Here is a 19,193-nt window from a genome sequence, read left to right as displayed (position 1 = left end):
CGTGGGCTGAAGGGCCTGTTCTGTGCTGTACTGTTCTATGTTCTAACTTAATAAATACTTTGTGTCAGTCTTCACAGTGGAAGATGTGAGTAATATCCCAACAATTAAGGAGAGTCAAGGGGCAGAGTTGAGTATGGTGGCCATTACAAAAGAAAGTGCTAGAAAAGCTAAAAGGTCTAAAAACGGATAAACCTCCTGGCCCGGATGGGCTACATCCTAGAGTTAAGGGAGGTGGCTGAAGAAATAGCGAAGGCGTTGGTTGTAATCTGTCAAAAACCACTGGTGTCAGGGAAAGTCCCGGATGATTGGAAAATCGCTGTTGTAAGCCCCTTGTTCAAGAAAGGGTCAAGACCAAAGATGGAAAATTATAAGCCGATTAGCTTAACCTCAGTTGTTGATAAAATTCTAGAATCAATTGTTAAGGGTGAGATTTCTAAATTCTTGGAAGTGCAGAGTCGAATTAGGACAATAAAGATTTAATAAGGGGAGGTCATGCCTAGCAGACCTGTTAGAATTCTTTGAAGAGGTAACAAATAGGTTAGACCAGAGAAACCCAGTGAATGTTATCTATCTAGACTTCCAAAAGGCCTTTGATAAGGTGTCTCATGGGAGCCCTGCTGAGTAAGGCGAGGGCTCATGGTGTTCGAGGTGAGCTATTGGCATGGATTGAGGATTGGCCCTCTGACAGAAGGCAGAGAGTTGGGATAAAAGGTTCTTTTTCGGAATGGCAGCTAGTGACAAGTGGGTGTCCTGCAGCATTCAGTGTTGGTGCACCAGCTGTTTGCTTTATATATGGATAAAGAGACTGGCGGCATTCTGGCGAAGTTCGCCGATGATACAAAGTTAGATGGACAGGCATGTAGCTCTGAGGAGGTGGGGAGGCTGCGAAAGATTTAGACAGTCCAAGAAATGGCTGATGAAATTCAATGTGAGCAAATGTGAGGTCTTGCACTTTGGAAAAAAGAACACAGGCAAAGACTATTTTATAAACTGAGAAAATTCAAAAAGCCAAAGTACAAAGGGATCTGGGAGTGCTAGTACTGAATTCTCTAAAGGTTGACTTACAGGTTGAGTCCGTGGTTAAGAAAACAAATGTAATGTTTCAAGAGGGTTGGAATGTGAAAGCAGTGAGATGGTACTACAACTTTATAAAGCTCTGGTTAGGCCGCTTTTAGAATACTGTGTCCAGTTTTGGCCCCACACTTCAGGAAGGACATACTGGCACTGGTGCGTGTCCAGCAGAGATTCACGCGGATGATCCCTGGAATGGTAGGCCTAACATACGATGAGCGGCTGAGGATCTTGGGATTGTATTTATTGGAGTTCAGAAGGTTGAGGGGAGATCTAATAGAAACTTACAAGATAACACAAGGCTTAGAAAAGGTGGGTGCTGGGAAATTGTTTCCGTCAGGCAGGGATAGTAAGACTCGTGGGCACAGCCTTAGAATTAGAGGGGGTCAATTTAGAATGAAGTGAGGAGACATTTCTTCAGCCAGAAAATGGTGGGCCTGTGGAATTCACCACAGAGTGTAGTGGAGGCCGGGATGTTAAATGTCTCCAAGATAGAGATTAATAAATTCTTAATCTCGCAAGGAATTAAGAGATACAGGAAGAGTGCGGGTAAGTGGTATTGAAATGCCCATCAGCCATGATTGAATGGCAAGAGTGGACTCGAAGGGCCGAATGGCCTTACTTCCACTCCTATGTCTCATGGTCTTAACAGAGGGACCTTGGAGTTCAAGTGCACGGTAGTCTGAAAATGGAGTCACAGGTAGACAGGGCAGTGAAGAAGGCTTTTGGCACACGGGCCTTCATCATTTAGGGCATTAAGTGTAGAAGTTGGGAAGTTATGTTGCAGAGTTGTACAGGATGTTGATGAGGCTGCACTTAGAGTATTGTGTTCAGTTTTGGTCACCTTGCTGTAGGGACGATGTTATTAAAGAGTGTGGAAGAAATTTGTAAGGATGTTGCCAGGACTCAGGAGACTGAGATATGGGCCAAGTGCAGGGAAATGGGATTAGCATGGATGGACATTTTGGTCAGGATGGACCAGTTTGCGCCAAAGGGCCTGTCTCTGTGCTTTAGGACTCTATGACTCTAAGTTACTGACTTTTGGAGAGCTGTTTGCTCTCCTCAAGATGCTGACTGTTGGAGTACAGTTTGTGCTCTTCTCAAGTTTGCCTTCTCAAGGTTCTGACTTGGGGAAAAGTTCCCTATCAAATTGCTGATTGTTGAGATAGAGCTTGCCCTCTCCTCTGCTGACTGGTGGCATACAGTTTGCTTTCTCATCAAATTGGTGACTGTTGAGGTACAGTTCTCTTCTCCTTGAGTTCCTGATTAATGGAGTAGTTTGCCCTGTTCTCCAAATCGCTGACTGTTGTGGAACAATTCTCTTCTCAAGTTTATATAATCTCTAAACAATATACACCAAATGACCATGTCTGTAATGTTATACTGGTGATTTAATTTTAATTTAATTTCCTTCTCTGACTAACTGCAGGATTTTGCCACTAATGGGAACCTGCACTGTGAAGGGAAAAGTGTTGAACTACCCCCTGTCTGGGACTGGTTTCTTCAGTTCACAGCTAAAGATCTAACGCTGTTCAATAATCCTCTATACATTGGCAAAAGTGTGACCTGTGTGCAGAATGGGACAATCAAATCTTTCAAAAGAGCAAAGGTGCGTGAGCCTGAGATTAGCTATTGTAGCTTGACTATTTGTTTTTAAATGTTATCTTGAGACTCGTGTACAATTAGCTCTTAGCTCCATTCTGCCCTCTGTCTGATAACCAGAGGAGGAGGGATCTCTTCAATGTTGGTAACATGAGATGGTCCAACCCAGCTACTAGTATAAATGTTATCAGGTTAGCTTGAGAATCCCAAGAACTCCAGTTCCTTCCTCAGTAATGCTTATAGTTGATCTGTGCTAAGAGTAAAATCATAGGGCCATACTGTAGGACAAGGCCAGCGCTGGAATACATGCAAGTTGCAGTCAAAGTGGGGCCTTGCTTGGGTATTAATGCTTGTAAATTGTATGAAGAAGAAAAGACCATAATATGCCTTGATTTTAAGGCTATGAGGAAAGGAACTATGTAGTAGAATCTCGAGAGATGAAAGTTGCAGAAGGCACTACTCTGGAAGTATTGTAACGTAGGAAGAGATTAGACTGGGGCTGATTATGAGGACCTTGCACTGTGCTGTGAAAAATGAGAATTGCAGAAGCAGTTTGTTCATTTTATTACTTCTTTCTTGCCAGAAGAATTCCTCCTCCTCCTCCATCTATTCAGTATACACGATGAAGAACGGAAAGCTTAGTGACCAGCATGACTTCTTCCCGCGCCGGAACTCATTACAACGACCGAGCCCTGATTTAATGCAGCTTAATGAGAGCCACGATCGCAATATGGAGCGTTACTTCAGGGACTGGTACTCAAAGCCCTTGGACTTGCATGGAATCATTCTGCCGCATCTCAGCAGTGCACATACCCAGCTCTGGAAGCAGTGTTATTTACGCTGGATCCCTGAGGCACAGATCACCAACGGAGGATTCATCTCTGCCTTTCATAAGATCTCGATATTGGCAGATGACATTGAAACTCTGCAGCAGCGTGTTCGGCAGTATTGGTGTGACCCCTGCCTAACCAGCTTTCCCGACTCCTACAGTCATAGAATGTATTTCCAGGCCAAAGATTTCAGTGAAGTACCTGGGACGCTTGACTGTTTTTCTTCTTCTTTTCCCTTCTCCCCTGTTGGGAATCTCTGTCGACGAAGTATTCTGGGAACTCCCCTAAGCAAATTCCTACTCACTGGTGCCAAAACTTGGCCTTCTACAGAAACGCTGGCCAATGATGAGTGAAGGTCCCTGGATTGGGAACAGTGAGGCATCAGCATCCCATCAAAGGCTAAAAGCTAAACCGAATCAAACTGAACGCTGCTGTCTGACACTGAGTATTGAATATGCAAAATAGTAGAAATTTGCACAGATATTTTTAAGAGGGTAAGCACTCGACGTAAACACACTACAGCTCCAAGAGGCTTTTTAAAACATACTTTATATTGAAGAAACCTTTGGTGTTTTCTCAAAGCAATAGCAACCATAAGCTGCCACTCATTGCCTACTTTGTGTTCAAAGTGGATTAGACACTGGTGTTTTTTCTCTGGGACCAGTCTGATGAGCTGAAACTCTGCCAGCAGTATGACCCTGACGTATTGACAATGTGACAGCAGAAACATTGCACTAATTGTAATCTCACTGGGTGCCTTAAGTGTTCCTCAGCACTTTCACCTTAATGGCCAAGTGTGCCTAAGAGTTTATAAAAATTCCAATAATTTTTTAAAAAGCTTTTCCAGAATAAATTATTTTTTGTACATTTTAAAAAATAGATAATTTCTGACCAGCTTTGAATCCAGCTGGCAACGTGGTGACTGTTGAGATCTTGGGGTTGACCATGACCATATGATGGAGAAATAAGTTCCATTTGTCCAAGGAATATAAAGTTTATTTTTTTCTGTGATGTGCTCAGTGGAGAGGATCCTTCACACCAGAATTATTGAATTTGCTCTGTGACACTGAGCATCTCCCTGCTGCCCAGTTACTACTTCAAGAAACATCACATAGGCCTTTTCAAATTAGTATAACTAAGGCTTAGTCCAGGGAATGTAGATCATTTAGCATTGAACCTAGTTAATTTGGCATATTTTAATTCCTGCCATCCTGTCGACTTATGTTCAGTGTTGTAACGCTGCTGCTATCAGATTCTCTGCCAAATGAATCATCGAAATCTACCTTTGCTTGGATTTCATTCTCTGCTTCTGAAGGGGCTGTCTCTCGCTGGGATGCAGTTCCTGCAGGTGCTGATTCTCACTGTCATGTCTGAACAAACTGCAGGACATAAGTAGATCTTGGCTCTAAGATCATTTCTTTCTTTATAATTCGATTTTTGGCAGCATTTTCCAATTGTTAGCTGCCACGCATATAAAGCATTTGCTGGTGCTAATGCCTATCACAATACAACTGAGGGCTTAGAACTGCCTGATGGTGGGAACTGTAACCTGTCAGTAATATACTCTGTAGTCTTTCGGTAAAATTCCTCTCCTGCAAGTGCCGGATGTTGTAATCTGAACTGTGATTAATTTATATCTAATTTTGTTGTAATCACATAAAGCAGCTATATTTTCTAATGGGCCACTGTGTGGGTATCCTGACATAAGCCATTGCAACTGACCATAGCTGACACAAACTGTTCATATATCAATTTGGAGTAGGCTGAAATTCTGAACTCACAGGAAGTTGGTGACTATTCTTTTAAAAACATGTGCTTATGAAAGTGAGATCACCATAACTTTGTAACATTTTTGCAGAACTATCAACAGTTTGATCTGCAATGACTTCAGTTTTTGTTTTTAATTTCCACTGAAGATTCAAGATGGCTGGCCAATTTTTATACAAAAGGCAAAAGGAAATTCGAGTCTAATAGCACCTGCATTTGCAGTTACCCTCAGTAAAGCTAACTTGAAACTTTCCAATTGTCATTATTCATATAAAGATGTGTCATCTACACAATGCTGAATGGGAAAGCTGTAGAATCTGAGCTGATAAGACTGAGAGGAAGGATCTGAAAGCTCATCTTTTCTTAATGAGCTGTCACTTCTGCATGTCTCCAGTTTGGAATGAACCCTGGATTTTGCAGATTCCCATTGATTACCGTATAGCTTAAATTGCACAAGTTCTTTTTGAGGGGGAGGCGGAGGAGGTGGCACCAGCCATCTTGGGTAGCAGTTCTTTGTTTGAGTTTTATAATCTAGAGAGAGAATTATTAAGAGAACGTTAAAGGAGATGAAAATGTAAGATTTATCTGGCAGGTCTGTCACTTTATGAAAGTTCAGTGCAAGTTAATGCATTGGGTCAGTTTCAACTTTTGTCTGAAGGGGCTGTCCACACATTAACTGTCTATCTGCTTGGTTACTTGCTATGTATTTCCAGTTTGCACTTTTTCTCTACTGATGAGTCTGTTTTACACCTACCACCTTTTTAAATTTTTGAGCAAGCAGGTGCATTATTAGAAAAATATTATATCACAGTCTGATGGCTCTTGTAATTCTTCATTATGATTTCTGAACTCTTAACAACAGTGGCTCAGTAACTCATGACATCATGTTCTTAGACTTCTCAAGAATTTCATTCCCAGAAGTAAATAAAGAACCTAATGCTGGAAAACTTCAGCACCTATAAGAAATTGGCAGATAAAGATGTTCCCCATCTTTCCTGATATCCAGTAGATAAGTGAGAAAGGCACTTGCTGGGCATTAATGGATGTGCAGGTTTGATGACAAACCTGAATGGCTGAGCTTGTTTAAGTTTGCCTTCATATTTTAGAAAAATAATTTTATTTTTTAATCACAATGATTTATCTTTCTAGTCTGTTTGGGGTTTAAACCGAGTGCTGAGTTGTGTTCTCTGGTTAGTCTTTTTCCTGGTTGATATGATCTAGCTACGCACATTTCCCAGTCTTGTTTTAAACTGCAGGGCTGTGATATATGATTGTATCCTTGTTTCCAATACAGTCCTTTGTTAATAACATGTCCAGTTTGAGCATTTTGTCACAGGCAAGTGATGCAAAATGGCCACAAACTTCCAAATAGGGAATGTTAACAGTTAAGCTTCTGCAACAGTTTAATTTGTTCTTTACAAAACTCTTATTTTGAATTAGTGTTTTAAACTCCAGGATCCTGAGCCTTTTAAACAAGGGAATTATTCACTAATGCTTTGTTTTAGGTCAAACCCTTAATGCTAAAAACAATGGAACCAGAAACTACACAGATCCTTAGGAAGTAGAATGACTGATTCAAATCCTTTTTAGTAATAGTATTCAATAGAGGATGTTTTTTCTTTTTTGCATTTTCCAACCCATTCTTGATGGGATGTATTGCTTTTCTTTGCTTGGTTATTCCTGTGTTCTATTTATTCAGCACCTGTTTTTAAAAAATTTAATTCCAGGTTTAGCAGGTGTTGCTATCAGCAGGTGCTGGAAGGGGAGGGCTGGGTTTCAGCTGCTGTGCACTGTGTGCATTATGTATTTCCAAACCTGTATGTGTTCATCCTGTGTGCCTCTAATAAAAACTTTGGTGTAAATGTTCCTTAACTTGCTGGGCTACAGTCTCATTTTATAGAGACCAATTTGCATGTTTTAACAAGAGAACATTTGAAAGGAAGAATACAAAATGCTCCACCATTCAGTATGATCTTGGCTGATTAAACACTCCACTGCCCCTCATTCTTTGAAACTCAGGCAAACAGTGCCTGTATTCTCATCATTATGGCAATAATATGTTTTCTGAGAAGACTGCCAAACTATATTCCTAGTTGTGGTCTACCTGAGCTTTTATACAATTAAGCAAGACTTCACTCTCCACTCCTCTTGCAATATTCTATTAGCCATCTTCATAGCTTACTGCACTAAATCATCCTGAAGCTCGTTACATATTCCAACATAGTTTTAACAAACTTGGAAATAATAAATTAGAGTTGCTCCTTTTCTGTTTTTGTCAGTGTTAAGTTTACTCAACTTTACATAGTACTGAAACTTTCCTCAGTCAACACACAGGCCACGTACCACAGAAGCTAGTCAATACTAGAGCACAGTAAGAAATATTTAATGTATTTTGAAAATACATTTCCAGAGCTGCTTGTACAATTATTAAAACTTGTATACAAGCTAACAGTGCAAATGATGGAAACTAGAAATAAAAAAAGCTTCTGTAAAGAAGGAAACAGTCTACTTCCTGCTGTCTCACTTTGTAATATCAATATTAAAGTGCATGTTCTTTCTGAGCAGTTTGGCAACAGGAGTACAAATCGGTGAAGAGTTGGGCTATTTTAGAGTATCATAGACAGCAGCAACACTAGTGAGTGACTGAAACTAGCTGTCTTCGAGTGTCCTATCCATATAGCTATTTCCAGCTGGGTGTATCACTGCAGGGAGTGATGTAGCATTGGTTGTCCTCCTGGACTGTAGCTTGAGTGAGAAGTTGGGTTATGCAATTGGCATTAACTGAGCTGGTGGCTCCGTGCACCGACTGCAGTGACATGGCAAACTTCGACGTCGGCCTCAAGTTGTTGCAGCTGGTCCAGCCACACCATCTGTTTGTGAGAGAGTTGGTCACTTGGACCTTTCACTTCTGCAAGCTGGAAACCAGAGAAAATTGATAGCTTTTAAAGCAAGGCAGTCACTTCAGGGAAGAGAAACAGTGTATATTCAGGTTTTGTAATGTGCAAAGATGTAGGATGCATTCGCATAGACAAAGTCTCATTTCTGGGTAAAAACAATGACTGCAGATACCGGAAACCAGATTCTGGATTAGTGGTGCTGGAAGAGCACAGCAGTTCAGGCAGCATCCAAGTAGCTTCGAAATCAACGTTTTGGGCAAAAGCCCTTTTATTCCTGATGAAGGGCTTTTGCCCGAAACGTTGATTTTGAAGCTACTTGGATGCTGCCTGAACTGCTGTGCTCTTCCAGCACCACTAATCCAAAGTCTCACTTCTACTCACCTTGTACTGGCAGCTGTGGCTGTTCCATACGACAAGATCAGGGAGACCCGCACCGCCATTCCTCAAATCTTTGGCTAGAATCCTACAAATACCACTTAGGAATGGACCACCCAGACAGCTCACCAGGCTCTGAAAAACCCATACACATGTCAAAAGACAGTCAATAGTTGTCCTTTCACTGAAATTGGAACAGAATACAGAGGAACCTCCATTATCCGAAGAGGATCTTCGGGGTGGGGGCTTGTGCAAGATGTGCTGCTGCCTAGTCTCCTGAACAGGGAGCAGACTTATCGGAAAACTATTAACTGAATAACCAATTATCAGAACAAAATAGTGCCTGCCCACTTCTTTCAGATAATCCAGGTTCCTCTGTAATAGGTGAAGAAACCATAATCCTTCCATTGTAAATACAGATACTGTATACCTGAGTCTGCTGAAGCGAGCTGAAGATTTCCCAGTTAACTAATGTGGCATTTATGTCTCTGTGACCATTCCATACATCAGCGATGAATGTGCAGAGGGTCTCTTTGGATGCATTTTTCAGAAAGTTTACCCGTGACTCAATGCATTCCCTCCGTTGCTGATAAAAACCATCAGTGTAGAGATCCAAAGGACATGCCTAAACACAAAGACACATTAATATTTCTGTACACAGCAATTTCCAGGTGGGAAACTCATTATTCAATTTGCTTTTTACCATTCTGCTGGTCAAATGTTGCAATGACAATCATGAAAGAAATCAATGTAATGGAGGGAAAGTTTGATGAAGGTGTCAAGATTATGATAGGATTAAATGAGCCAGACACACAGGTTCCTAATGGCTGACTATACAAGATCCAGATGACACTAAATTAAGTTTTGGGCATGAGATACACGGTGGATGTGAGGAAGAACATCATTATACAGTGACACTTTGCAGATACCTGATAGGGATTTCGGAAAACATCTGGGATTCCAGACTGAAAGATAATGTCCCAGAAGAGAAGTCCAAAGAGTGTTAAGAATGTGGTTCCTTCACCATGTATTCCTGTAAGAGAAAGAAAGTGATAGATCATCACACAGCCTTTACTGTCAGAAACTCGAGCAGGTTAAGTGCAGTGATTACCCTGATCAAAACCTTGCTGCCGATAGTAGGCCAGAGAAACCTCCTCCACTGAACAGATAACGGTACTGCAAGGCTCCCCTTGGCCCAAACTTGGTCCTTCACTGATGTTCTCCATTAGGAATAAAGCATTGCCCATCCCTGGGCATAACCTGCCCTTTATCGTCACCTAGAAAGAAAATTACAATCAAGTGGGATCCACTTCCAATCCTTGATTTGCCTGAAATCATTTACAGGATAATGCAAGAGTCTCTTGAATGAAGAAAACACTGGAATTGTGAGGGATGCATGGGAAGACCAATTACAATTAAGCCTCATCTCAAAGGCAAACAATCAGCCATGGGAGAAGGCAGGAGAATAGGGTTGAGAAACATATCAGGTATGATCGAATGGTGGAGCAGACCTGCTGGGCCAAATGGTCTAATTCTGCTCCAATGTCTTATGGTCTACGACCATATAGTTCCACTGTAAGTTCTGGTGAGGAAGATTCTTGTAAACAATTACGTGGGGCAGGTGGCCAAGTAACTGGCATTTGTGGTCAGGTATCAAGCTAGTGTCAGTGATTTCAGGAGTGGAGGTCAGCAAACTGGGACCAATCCTCTACCAGGTTTGGGGGAGGAAGGAGATCTGGTTTCCTTGTGAAATGAAGCAGCAGTCGTTATTGCATCTTACAATGGAGGGTCAGATTTTGTATCAGTTTTGCACCAATACCTAGTCAGGCCTTTGCTCACAACTTCATGGAAATAACACAAATCAATAAAATGATTTCAACAAACTATTTATGTCAGACGAAGACAAAGAAAGTGGGTCAATAACTTGGGGCTGTGACTTCCTTAGAGACACTCACATGTGGCACATCCTGTACTCTCACTACTGGCAGATTCTGAAGAAGGTGACACCATTTCTTGCAGCTTGGGGAGTCACGAATCCGTACTGCCCGCTGATATAAAGCCAGCCGGTGGCCCATGTGAACCCAGACATCATCCAACCCTTTCCGCAAACAGTGGATTGCCTGGAAGCCAAAATCATATGAAGAAACCATTGTAACAGAATAATCTGAGGAGATCATTAGTCAGCTGAGTACAAATCAACTTTCACTGCCTATTTAAAACTTCAACATTTCTCAACCAGGTTACCAACCCTAGTTAGTTATCAAAACTTGTTTATTATGTAGTAAAGCACACCAGAATTGGAGCATTGGGTTCAATTCCCGTCACTGTGTGAAAGATAGATGGATATCTTGTCATACAGCAATTAGAACTAGGGTTTGTCCTGTCATAGCAACATGCTCATGTATACAAGTAGTTGGCAAAGATATCAAACATCATAACTTTAAAGCAATCTCAATTACTTGATCAGTCTGCTTCAGATGCTGATGGAGATTCAGACTCAGTCGATTCCACCAGTAGCCACGGCTGCTTGGACAATAGATGCTTTGTTCCAAAAGATTTTGCAGTTCCTCCACTGCTTCCTGAGAACAGGATTCAAAAACATAATGGTATCAGCAACTTCAATCACTACATTAGATTAATTAAGTTAAACTAAACCAAACAATGCCACTGTTTCCAATTCTGAAGGCCCACACAAGATCCCTAGGCCTTGCAGTTAATTTTTAAAATAAAAAATTATTTGTGGGATGTGGGCATTGCTGGCCAGCCAGCATTTATTGTCCACCCCTGGTTGCCCTTTTGAACTGCTGCAATCCACCTACTGTGAGTTGACCCATAATGCCACTGGGGAGAGAAATCCAAGATTCTGACCCAGCGACCGTGAAGGGACAGTGACATATTTCCAAGTCAGGGTGGTGACTGGCTTGGAGAGGAACTTGTAGGTGGTGGTATTCCTATAAGACCATAAGACATAGGAGTGGAAGTAAGGCCATTTGGCCCATTGAGTCCACTCCTATGTATGTACTGCTTTGTCCTTCTAGATGAAAGTGATTATAGGTTTGGAATCTGTCTAAGAATCTTTTGTGAATTTCTGCAGTGCATCTTGTAGATAGTACACACTGCTGCTACTGAGCGTCAGTGGTGGAGGGAGTGAATGTTTGTGGATGTAGTGCCAATCAAGCAAGCTGCTTTGTCCTGGATGGTGTCAAGGTTCTTGAATGTTGTTAGAGCTGCACTCCTCACGTGCTATGAAGTATTCCATCATATTCCTGATGTGTGTGTTGTGGATGATGGAATGCAGCCTTGACATGAAGGGCTCGCACTCTCACCTCTAGAACTCAGCTCATTTGTCCATATTTGAACAAAGGCTGTAATGAGGTTGGGAGCTGAGTGGCCCAGGTGGAACCCAAACTGGTGTCACGGAGCAGCTTATAGAATCAGAGATGTACAGCATGGAAACAGACCCTTCAGTCCAACTTGTCCATGCCGACCAGATATCCTAATCTTAGAATCCCTACAGATTAAGCTAATCCCATTTGCCAGCATTTGGCCCATTTCCATCGAAACCTTTCCTATTCATATATCCATCCTGATGCTTCTAAATATTCTAATTGTATTAGCCTTCACCATTTCCTCTGGCAGCTCATTCCATACATGCACCACCCTATGCATGAAAAAGTTGCTTAGGTTCCTTTTAAATCTTTCCCCACACAACTTAAACCCATTTCCTCTACTTTGGGATTCCGCTACCCTGTGGAAAAGACCTTGGCTATTCACTCTATCTATGCCCCTCATGATTTTATAAACTTCTGTAAGGTCACCTCTCAGCCTCCAATGCTCTGGGGAAAATAGCTCCAACCTATTCACCCTCTCCCTATAACTCAAACCCTTCAATCTCAGCCACATGCTTGTACATCTTTTCTGAACCCTTTCAAGTTTCCTATAGCAGGGAGGCCAGAATTTGACGTGTCCAAAAGTGAGCTAACCAATGTCCTGTACAGCTGCAACATGACCTTAAACTCCTATACTCAATGCACTGACCAAAGGCAAATGTACTATCTTGTCAACTTTCGACCCTACTTTCAAGAAACTATGAAGCTGTACTCCAAGGTCTCTTTGTTCATTACCACTCCCCAGGCTCTTACCTATAACTGTATAAGTCCTGCCCTACCAAAATGTAGCACCTCAGATTTATCTAAATTAAACTCCATCTGCCACTCCTCGGCCCATCTGCTCAAATCCCGTTGTACACTGAGGTAACCTTCTTGGCTGTCCACTACCCCGCCAATTTTGGTGTCATGCTGAACAGGTGCTACTTGATAGCACTCTTGATGACATTTTCCATCATCCTCCTGATGATCCAGAGTAGACTGATTGGGCAGTAATTAGCTGGGTTGGATTTGTCCTGCTTTTTATGTACAGTATATGCTTGGGCAACTTTCCAACATTGTTGGGTACATGCCAGTGTTGTAACAATACTGGAACAGCTTGGGTTGGGGAACAGCTAGATTGCTGTTCTTGGCGTTGAATTACTATGGTCTTATCAAACTTCTACATTTCTTTACCTCATACATGTGCAGTCGTTGTAAAATTTCAACCCCATAGGTTTTGATCCGTGTGTAGACCCAGCCTGCGGTGAAACGTCGCAGATACACTGGGAGCTGCTGGTGAAACCTAAAATTAAGGAACATTTGTCACTTACTGTAAGATGAAAAAGAAACACTTACCAAGTAAACACCTGAACATTCAGTTTGACAAAACACCAAGGTTCTGGATTTTTCTTTGTGGTTCGGGTTTCAAACATCGCAGTTTGCTATTGCAGACTTTGGTCAGTCGACTCATTCACCGTAGGATCCAGATTCACAGACAGGTACAGTAGGGAGAATAAAAATATATACTGGGGCAGGAAGTATGAATATTAACATGACAGTGTAGAGTGAGCTGTACTTTGTACCTAATATGTACTGTCGTGGTCCTGGGAGTGTTTGATGGGGCAGTGTAAAGGACAGAGAGCTTTACTTTCTTTTTTAAAAGATTAGATGGATCTTAACTCTGTACCGAGCTTTATGCTGTCCCTGTCCTGGAGTATTTTATGGTGACATTGCTGACTGCTTTAATTTCAGTTAAAAGGAGTAGAAGGAGCATTACTCTACATCTAACCCCATGTTGTCCCTGCCTGGGAGTGTTTCATGGAGTCAATGTAGAGGAAAATTTACTTTCAGTTTAAAAGAGTAAAGGCATTTTTACTTTAAATGAGAGTACTTTATGTGTAAGCCTATGCTATCCCTGTTCTGGAAGTGATTGATGAGGTCAATGTAGAGATAGCTTTACTTTTAGTTTAAAAGACTAGAATAAGTTTTATTCTGTATCTAACCCTATGCTATGCCTGTCCTAGAACTGTGTGATGAGAGTTATCCAAACTTGTACTGCTTGCTAATGATTTTGCACTACATTCAGCCATCTAAACTCCATACTGAATTCAAAATCTGTACTAACAATGACCTCAACCCAACTCTAGCTTGGCAACTGTCTCCCGAAACATATACCCTCACACTTCAAACTCCAGCCTTTCCCTGGATTGCTGTTTTCACTTAACATTTGGTAATTCTTATGTCATACTTTCTCTTCACTTCTTCTGTTTCTTACATCATGCTCTCTCTATTGTCCTTGTGAAATACTCTAGGGATATTTGCTGAATTAGAGATTTGGGGGTGCAGTACTAACAAGAAAGAATGCGTTGTTCCCATGAAACTGCTGGCCAGGAGATAGTCCCCACACTGTGCACTCCTGCTCATTACCTGATGTCACTGTTGTTCTCCAGCTGGCTCCATTTCTCCTTGGCGGTTTTACAAATCTGGAGAGCATCACTCCAAAACCCACTGGTCATCGCGGTGATTACGTCGGCCAAAGAATGCACGGCTTCATTATATCTATCAGAGACAGTCAACACACCTATTAGGGAGCAGATGATACACCTTTGGACATGAAGTCTATGATGGAGCACACTGACTGTGCCAGTCAGAAAAGTGTTTGAATAGAATACAGAGTAGTAATTCTACATTGGAAATCAAAATCACAATCAGCATAATGCTGTGCAACTGCCATGGGGAGCTTTGCACACCCTAACACCCATCCACTCAACTACATGTCCAATCCCTCTACCTATTCCACCTATAATTGATCTGGCTAGACATAGAAGCAATTCCTAGCTTGGGTGGGTTTGCCATTAACTGTATGGATGCTGCAGTTAGAGTGGATCAAGATGTGGCATCACCTGAGCAGGTCATCTCTGTGTTGGAATATTTTCTTCTCCCTCAGCACAGTGTAACTAGGGAAGGTGACATGATTCATGTTGACCATGAGCACAGTGGACAGCTGATTTTGGCCAGCACAGGCTGCTTCCTCTTCGTCTGTGCAGTCCGTCAGATTGAAAAGTAGTAATAGCCGTGAGAACACAGCACGGGCTGGAGCAGCAACTTTCACACAATTTCCGACCATCTTCTTCACCCTGACAACACACATCGTTGTTAAACAAAAGCCATTGAGTTAGGCAGGATTTCAATTTTAAGTACACAGTCATAGAGTTCTACAGTATGGAAAAAGAGCCTTCGATCCAACTTGTTCGCACCAACCAGATATCCTAAATTGATCTAGTCCAATTTGCCAGCATTTGGCCCATATCCCTTAAACCCTTCCTATTTATAGACCCATCCAGATGCCTTTTAATATTGTAATTGTACCCACCTCCACCATTTCCTCTGGCAGCTCATTCCATACACACTACCCTCAGCCTATTCAGCTTCTCCCTATAGCTCAAACTCTCTAATCTCAGGAACATTCTTGCAAATCTTTTCTGAAACCTTTCAAGTTTAACAACATCTTTCCTTGAGCAGAGAGACCAGAATGTAGTATGCTAAAAGTGGCCTCACCAATGTCCTGTACAAAGTCATTTCAGCTAACTGGTCTCTGTTTATGCTCCACATTAACCTTGTCTCAGCTTTCTTCATCAACTTTTATCAGCTCATACTTTCGTTCCTTAGTGCTTATTCTACTTTTCATTGAATGTACTGACCTTAAAGAGCAAAGAAAGCACACGGGCCCCACAGCATTGACATTACCATCAGTTATCACGTAGCCCCTCCCCAACTGCTACCCGTCAAGAGTCTGCACACTGTCCCAGTCCAAAAATCCTCCCACAATTAGAAACTTTGCCTTTGCCCTCCTCTACAACCCAAATCCCTCAACCTCCTGGACCTGATTCACTTCCCCATTGCTTTATCCCTCCCTGGAGCAGAGACACCCCCATCCTATTGCTTTTGTTTGCCCCCTCCCCTCTCACTGGGGCATGGGCTCCACTCTGCTCTAACATGCAGCTGGTACAAAGTTAAATGGTGTCTTTTGAAAGACCTGTTGAGAATGGTGAGGCCAGGACTTGATGGCTTCTGACTGCAGCTGAAGATTGATTGTTGCTTGGCCAAATGTAGCAGAGACTCCAATATTTCTGCCCTCCGACCCTGGGATCGCAGGTGGAAGCTTCTCGCCATTAGTTTGAGTTCAGGAGCAGATAGCAGGTTCAGGGCCTCTGAGACATTGCATAAATCTGACTCTGGGAAGGTGAAAAGATCATTGTCAGTGTATAACACACTGGGACCCAGGATAGTATGGGCCAGGAATGCCTGGGGAATGGGGGATAAACAATATAAATAGAGGACAGTTGCTGCCTCCCCCAGGACCCTGAGCCTAACCCAAATTGAATGTTTTCTACAGTGACACCATTGGTTTCAGATATATATGGCACAGCGTCTGAAGAACAGCAAAAGGCCCTAAGATTTTACTGGAGAGCGGCAAAGGTTAGTAACAGATCAAATAAAGAAGCAGGCCCTTTCCTGATGAAGGGTGTATGCCCAAAATGCCAATTCTCCTGCTCCTCGGATGCTACCTGACCTGCTGTGCTTTTCCAGCACCACACTCTTGCTGCAGGCACTGAGTGAATGGAAGAAATTTACCGACGGTTGAGTTTTGAGAAAGTTTGTCAGGTGCAGGGTAGAAAGTCCCAGAAAGTCTAAGATGGTGGCCAAATGAATGGGTGAGGGTCACAGCATGCTGGAGTCATGGAGATGGAAAAGGATTCTATATTCAGTAACACAGCTATCTTCAATTTGCTGATTAAAATCTACCCTCCCCTTGGGAGCCCATACCTGTCAGTAATAAGCCTGCAAGGCTCAGTTCCTCAATGGTGGGGGTCAGATCCAGACCAATATCAGGATAATTCAGTTTAGTCACTTTCAACCAATTCAGCTTCCGTTGAAAGAGTCGCACATAGAGCTTTTGGCCAGTAGCTGTGGATAAAATGAAGCACTCAGTAAGTAGAGCAAGTAAACAGTAACATGAGTTAAGGACATTCTTTTATGTCAGCTGCCAGTTTTTACTTTTTTGTTACTTTTACTTTTGTTTTCATGTAGGAGGACATCACTGGCTAGGCCAGCATTAATTGCCCAAACTTAAGGGACAACCACATTGCCATGCGTCGAGAGGCACATTTAGAGTCATAGAGGTGTACAGCACAGAAACAGACCCTTCAGTGCAATTCGTCCATGCCGACCAGATATCCTAAATTAATCCAGTCCCATTTGCCAACATTTGGCCCATACCCTTTGAAACCCTTCCTATTCATATACCCATCCAGATGCCTTTTAAATGTTGTAATTGTACCAGCCTCCACCACTTCCTCTGACAGCTCATTTCATATATCCACCACCCTGTGTGAAAAGGTTGCCCCTTAGATCCCTTTTAAATGTTTCTCCCCACTTAGGCCAAACCAAATAAGGAGAGACAGGCAGAAGGCTAGAAGAACACAGCAAGCCAGGCAGCATCAGGAGGTGGAAAAGTCGACATTTTGGGTATAATTCTTCTTCAGGACTGAGGGGTGGGTGTGGGAGGAACTGCAGATAAAGGGGGTGGCAGTGGCAGGGTGGTGAAGTGGGGATAGGTGAAGACAGGTAGAGGGTATAATCTGCTTGGTCAATAGGAGGAATGAATCCAATTGGTGGCAGGGAGTTGTGGAAGAGTTGGGGAAGGGGTGGGAAGGGAGGTTATTTGAAATTGGAGAACTGCATGTTGAGTCCTCCTGGCTGTAGACTGCCCAAGTAGAAGGGGTTGTTCCTCCAATTTCCATCTCTGGTGACAGCCTCCACATGGACATTTCCTATAAACTCACATCCTCACATAACTGCCTGGAGTACACCTCGTCCCCAGTATTCTACAAGAACTCCACCCCATTCTCCCAATTCCTCCGCCCCTACTGCATCTGCTCTGATGAAGACACAGTCCACTCACCAGCATCCCACGTCTACCTATTTCGTGTGATGCGCTTCACCTCCATCTGTCATCCAGACAGCCCTCCATCGCACCATCGACATTCCCTGTTCCATTGCTCTAAGCCCCGCCTAACGCAGTAAAGACAGTCTGCCTCATCCTCACCTACCACTGCAACAGTCTCTGCATCCAATGCATTCATCCTTAAACAATTCTGCCAAATCCAACTAGACCCCATCACCAAGAACATCTTCCCCTCCCTGCTCAAGACATTTGAATTATGATTCCAACAACCAAGATCCTTTGGCTCTGGAGTGGTACAAAGGGATGTTGTTGTTGATTGTTCTCCAAAAAAAAAAGCAAGTGGGCTTCCTGTCAAATCTCAAAGAATTCTAGGCAAAGTAGGTTCCACCATCCCCACAATGACTCCTGAGTCAGAGACAGGCTCTAGTTCTATTCATACAACAGCCCCACATTGAGCCTTGGGAGACCTGACCACTCCACCTGGTCTGGATCAGTCATTGCTCTGCTCTCCTGAGACCAGCGGAAGCTGCTCGAATGGGCTTGGCCACAATTTACTGCCAGCTCAGTGGCTCTGTGTATTCACCTGAGAGTTTCTGGAATGTTCCTAGCCAGTAATTATCGTCTTCATTGAAAAGCTCTTTATCTTCACTCCCCAGAACCGCTTCCATCACCAGCAGGAAATTGCTCAGGTAGTAAGGGACCGGAGGCCTGCCCTTCCCCGGACCCGCTCCCTCCCCGGGGGCAGGGGCAGGGTCAGGGTCACGGGCCGCTCCCTCCCCGGGGGCAGGGTCAGGGTCAGGGTCAGGGGCCGCTCCCTCCCCGGGGGCAGGGTCAGGGTCAGGGGCCGCTCCCTCCCCGGGGGCAGGGTCAGGGTCAGGGGCCGCTCCCTCCCCGGGGGCGGGGGCACGGGCCGCTCTCCGATGCCGCCTCGAGAGTCTGCATGGAAGGCGGCCGCTTCTGCTGTCAGCGCCGCAGGCACCAGTCCGTGTTTCTGGCGCTGACGCTGTCGGGGCCGGGGCCGGGGCCGGGGCCGGGCGGTTGAGGCCGCCCCGAGCTCGGAGAGAAAGGCGGGAGCACGGCCTCTTCGGGACAGGAGACAACATGACGGCAGAGGTCCCACCTCCAGCGGGGCGACCAATCATAGCCCAGCGTGGACCCACCCTCCACAGACCAACCAATCACAACCTGGTCCCCGCCCTTCGCTGCGCCAACCAATCAGATTTCAAGAATTGGCCCATGGTCAAGGTGCAGGAGCCTAATGACATTTCTCTGGTTACCCAGCCTTAAAACCAAATCAGAAACAGCCCAATAAACA

The 19,193-nt window shown here is 43.5% G+C and overlaps 2 protein-coding genes across 5 annotated transcripts in view; one reads left to right on the top strand and one right to left on the bottom strand.

Moving 5' to 3' along the window:
• Window positions 1-7,142, top strand: part of mtmr10 (myotubularin related protein 10) — a 35,838-nt gene extending 28,696 nt beyond the window's left edge. The window contains exons 15-16 of one of the 2 annotated variants that reach the window (XM_072552758.1): window positions 2,501-2,680; window positions 3,260-7,142. In XM_072552758.1, the coding sequence (XP_072408859.1) occupies window positions 2,501-2,680; window positions 3,260-3,856 (777 nt within the window). In that variant the 3' untranslated portion in view covers window positions 3,857-7,142. Of the gene's footprint in view, window positions 1-2,500; window positions 2,681-3,256 lie in introns of both variants that reach the window. The other variant, XM_072552757.1, reaches the window with a different exon arrangement.
• Window positions 7,143-7,532: 390 nt separating this feature from the next.
• fan1 (FANCD2 and FANCI associated nuclease 1) lies at window positions 7,533-18,988 on the bottom strand. 3 transcript variants are annotated; one of them, XM_072552753.1, is made up of 13 exons: window positions 18,462-18,988; window positions 16,738-16,878; window positions 15,947-16,145; window positions 14,814-15,047; window positions 14,338-14,469; window positions 13,105-13,213; window positions 11,002-11,121; window positions 10,498-10,662; window positions 9,654-9,819; window positions 9,472-9,575; window positions 8,973-9,167; window positions 8,549-8,677; window positions 7,533-8,185 (listed from the first exon to the last, which is right to left on the bottom strand). In XM_072552753.1, exons 1-13 carry the CDS (start codon window positions 18,979-18,981, stop codon window positions 8,048-8,050), a joined length of 2,352 nt encoding a protein of 783 aa, XP_072408854.1. In that variant the 5' UTR covers window positions 18,982-18,988; the 3' UTR covers window positions 7,533-8,047. The 3 variants fall into 3 exon arrangements, with proteins under 3 accessions (XP_072408854.1, XP_072408855.1, XP_072408856.1); XM_072552754.1 differs by having other exon boundaries at window positions 9,666-9,819; XM_072552755.1 differs by lacking the exons at window positions 14,814-15,047; window positions 15,947-16,145 and having other exon boundaries at window positions 14,338-14,491.
• Between the last annotated feature and the right edge of the window lie 205 nt (window positions 18,989-19,193).

This window comes from Chiloscyllium punctatum, chromosome 33, assembly GCF_047496795.1.
Source record: "Chiloscyllium punctatum isolate Juve2018m chromosome 33, sChiPun1.3, whole genome shotgun sequence".
In the NCBI taxonomy this organism is placed as follows: domain Eukaryota; kingdom Metazoa; phylum Chordata; class Chondrichthyes; order Orectolobiformes; family Hemiscylliidae; genus Chiloscyllium; species Chiloscyllium punctatum.
The sequence above is the reverse complement of the archived record's forward strand: the minus strand, read 5'-3'. Positions and strand labels throughout refer to the sequence as shown.

Coding starts and splice junctions, on each gene's coding strand:
- fan1 (XM_072552753.1), bottom strand. CDS start 18,981: ATGTTGTCTCCTGTCCCGAAGAGGCCGTGCTCCCGCCTTTCTCTCCGA. Junction 15,048..15,946: donor GGCCTCACCATTCTCAACAG/GTCTTTCAAAAG, acceptor GTGTGTTGTCAG/GGTGAAGAAGATGGTCGGAA. Junction 11,122..13,104: donor AACGACTGCACATGTATGAG/GTAAAGAAATGT, acceptor TCCTGTTCTCAG/GAAGCAGTGGAGGAACTGCA.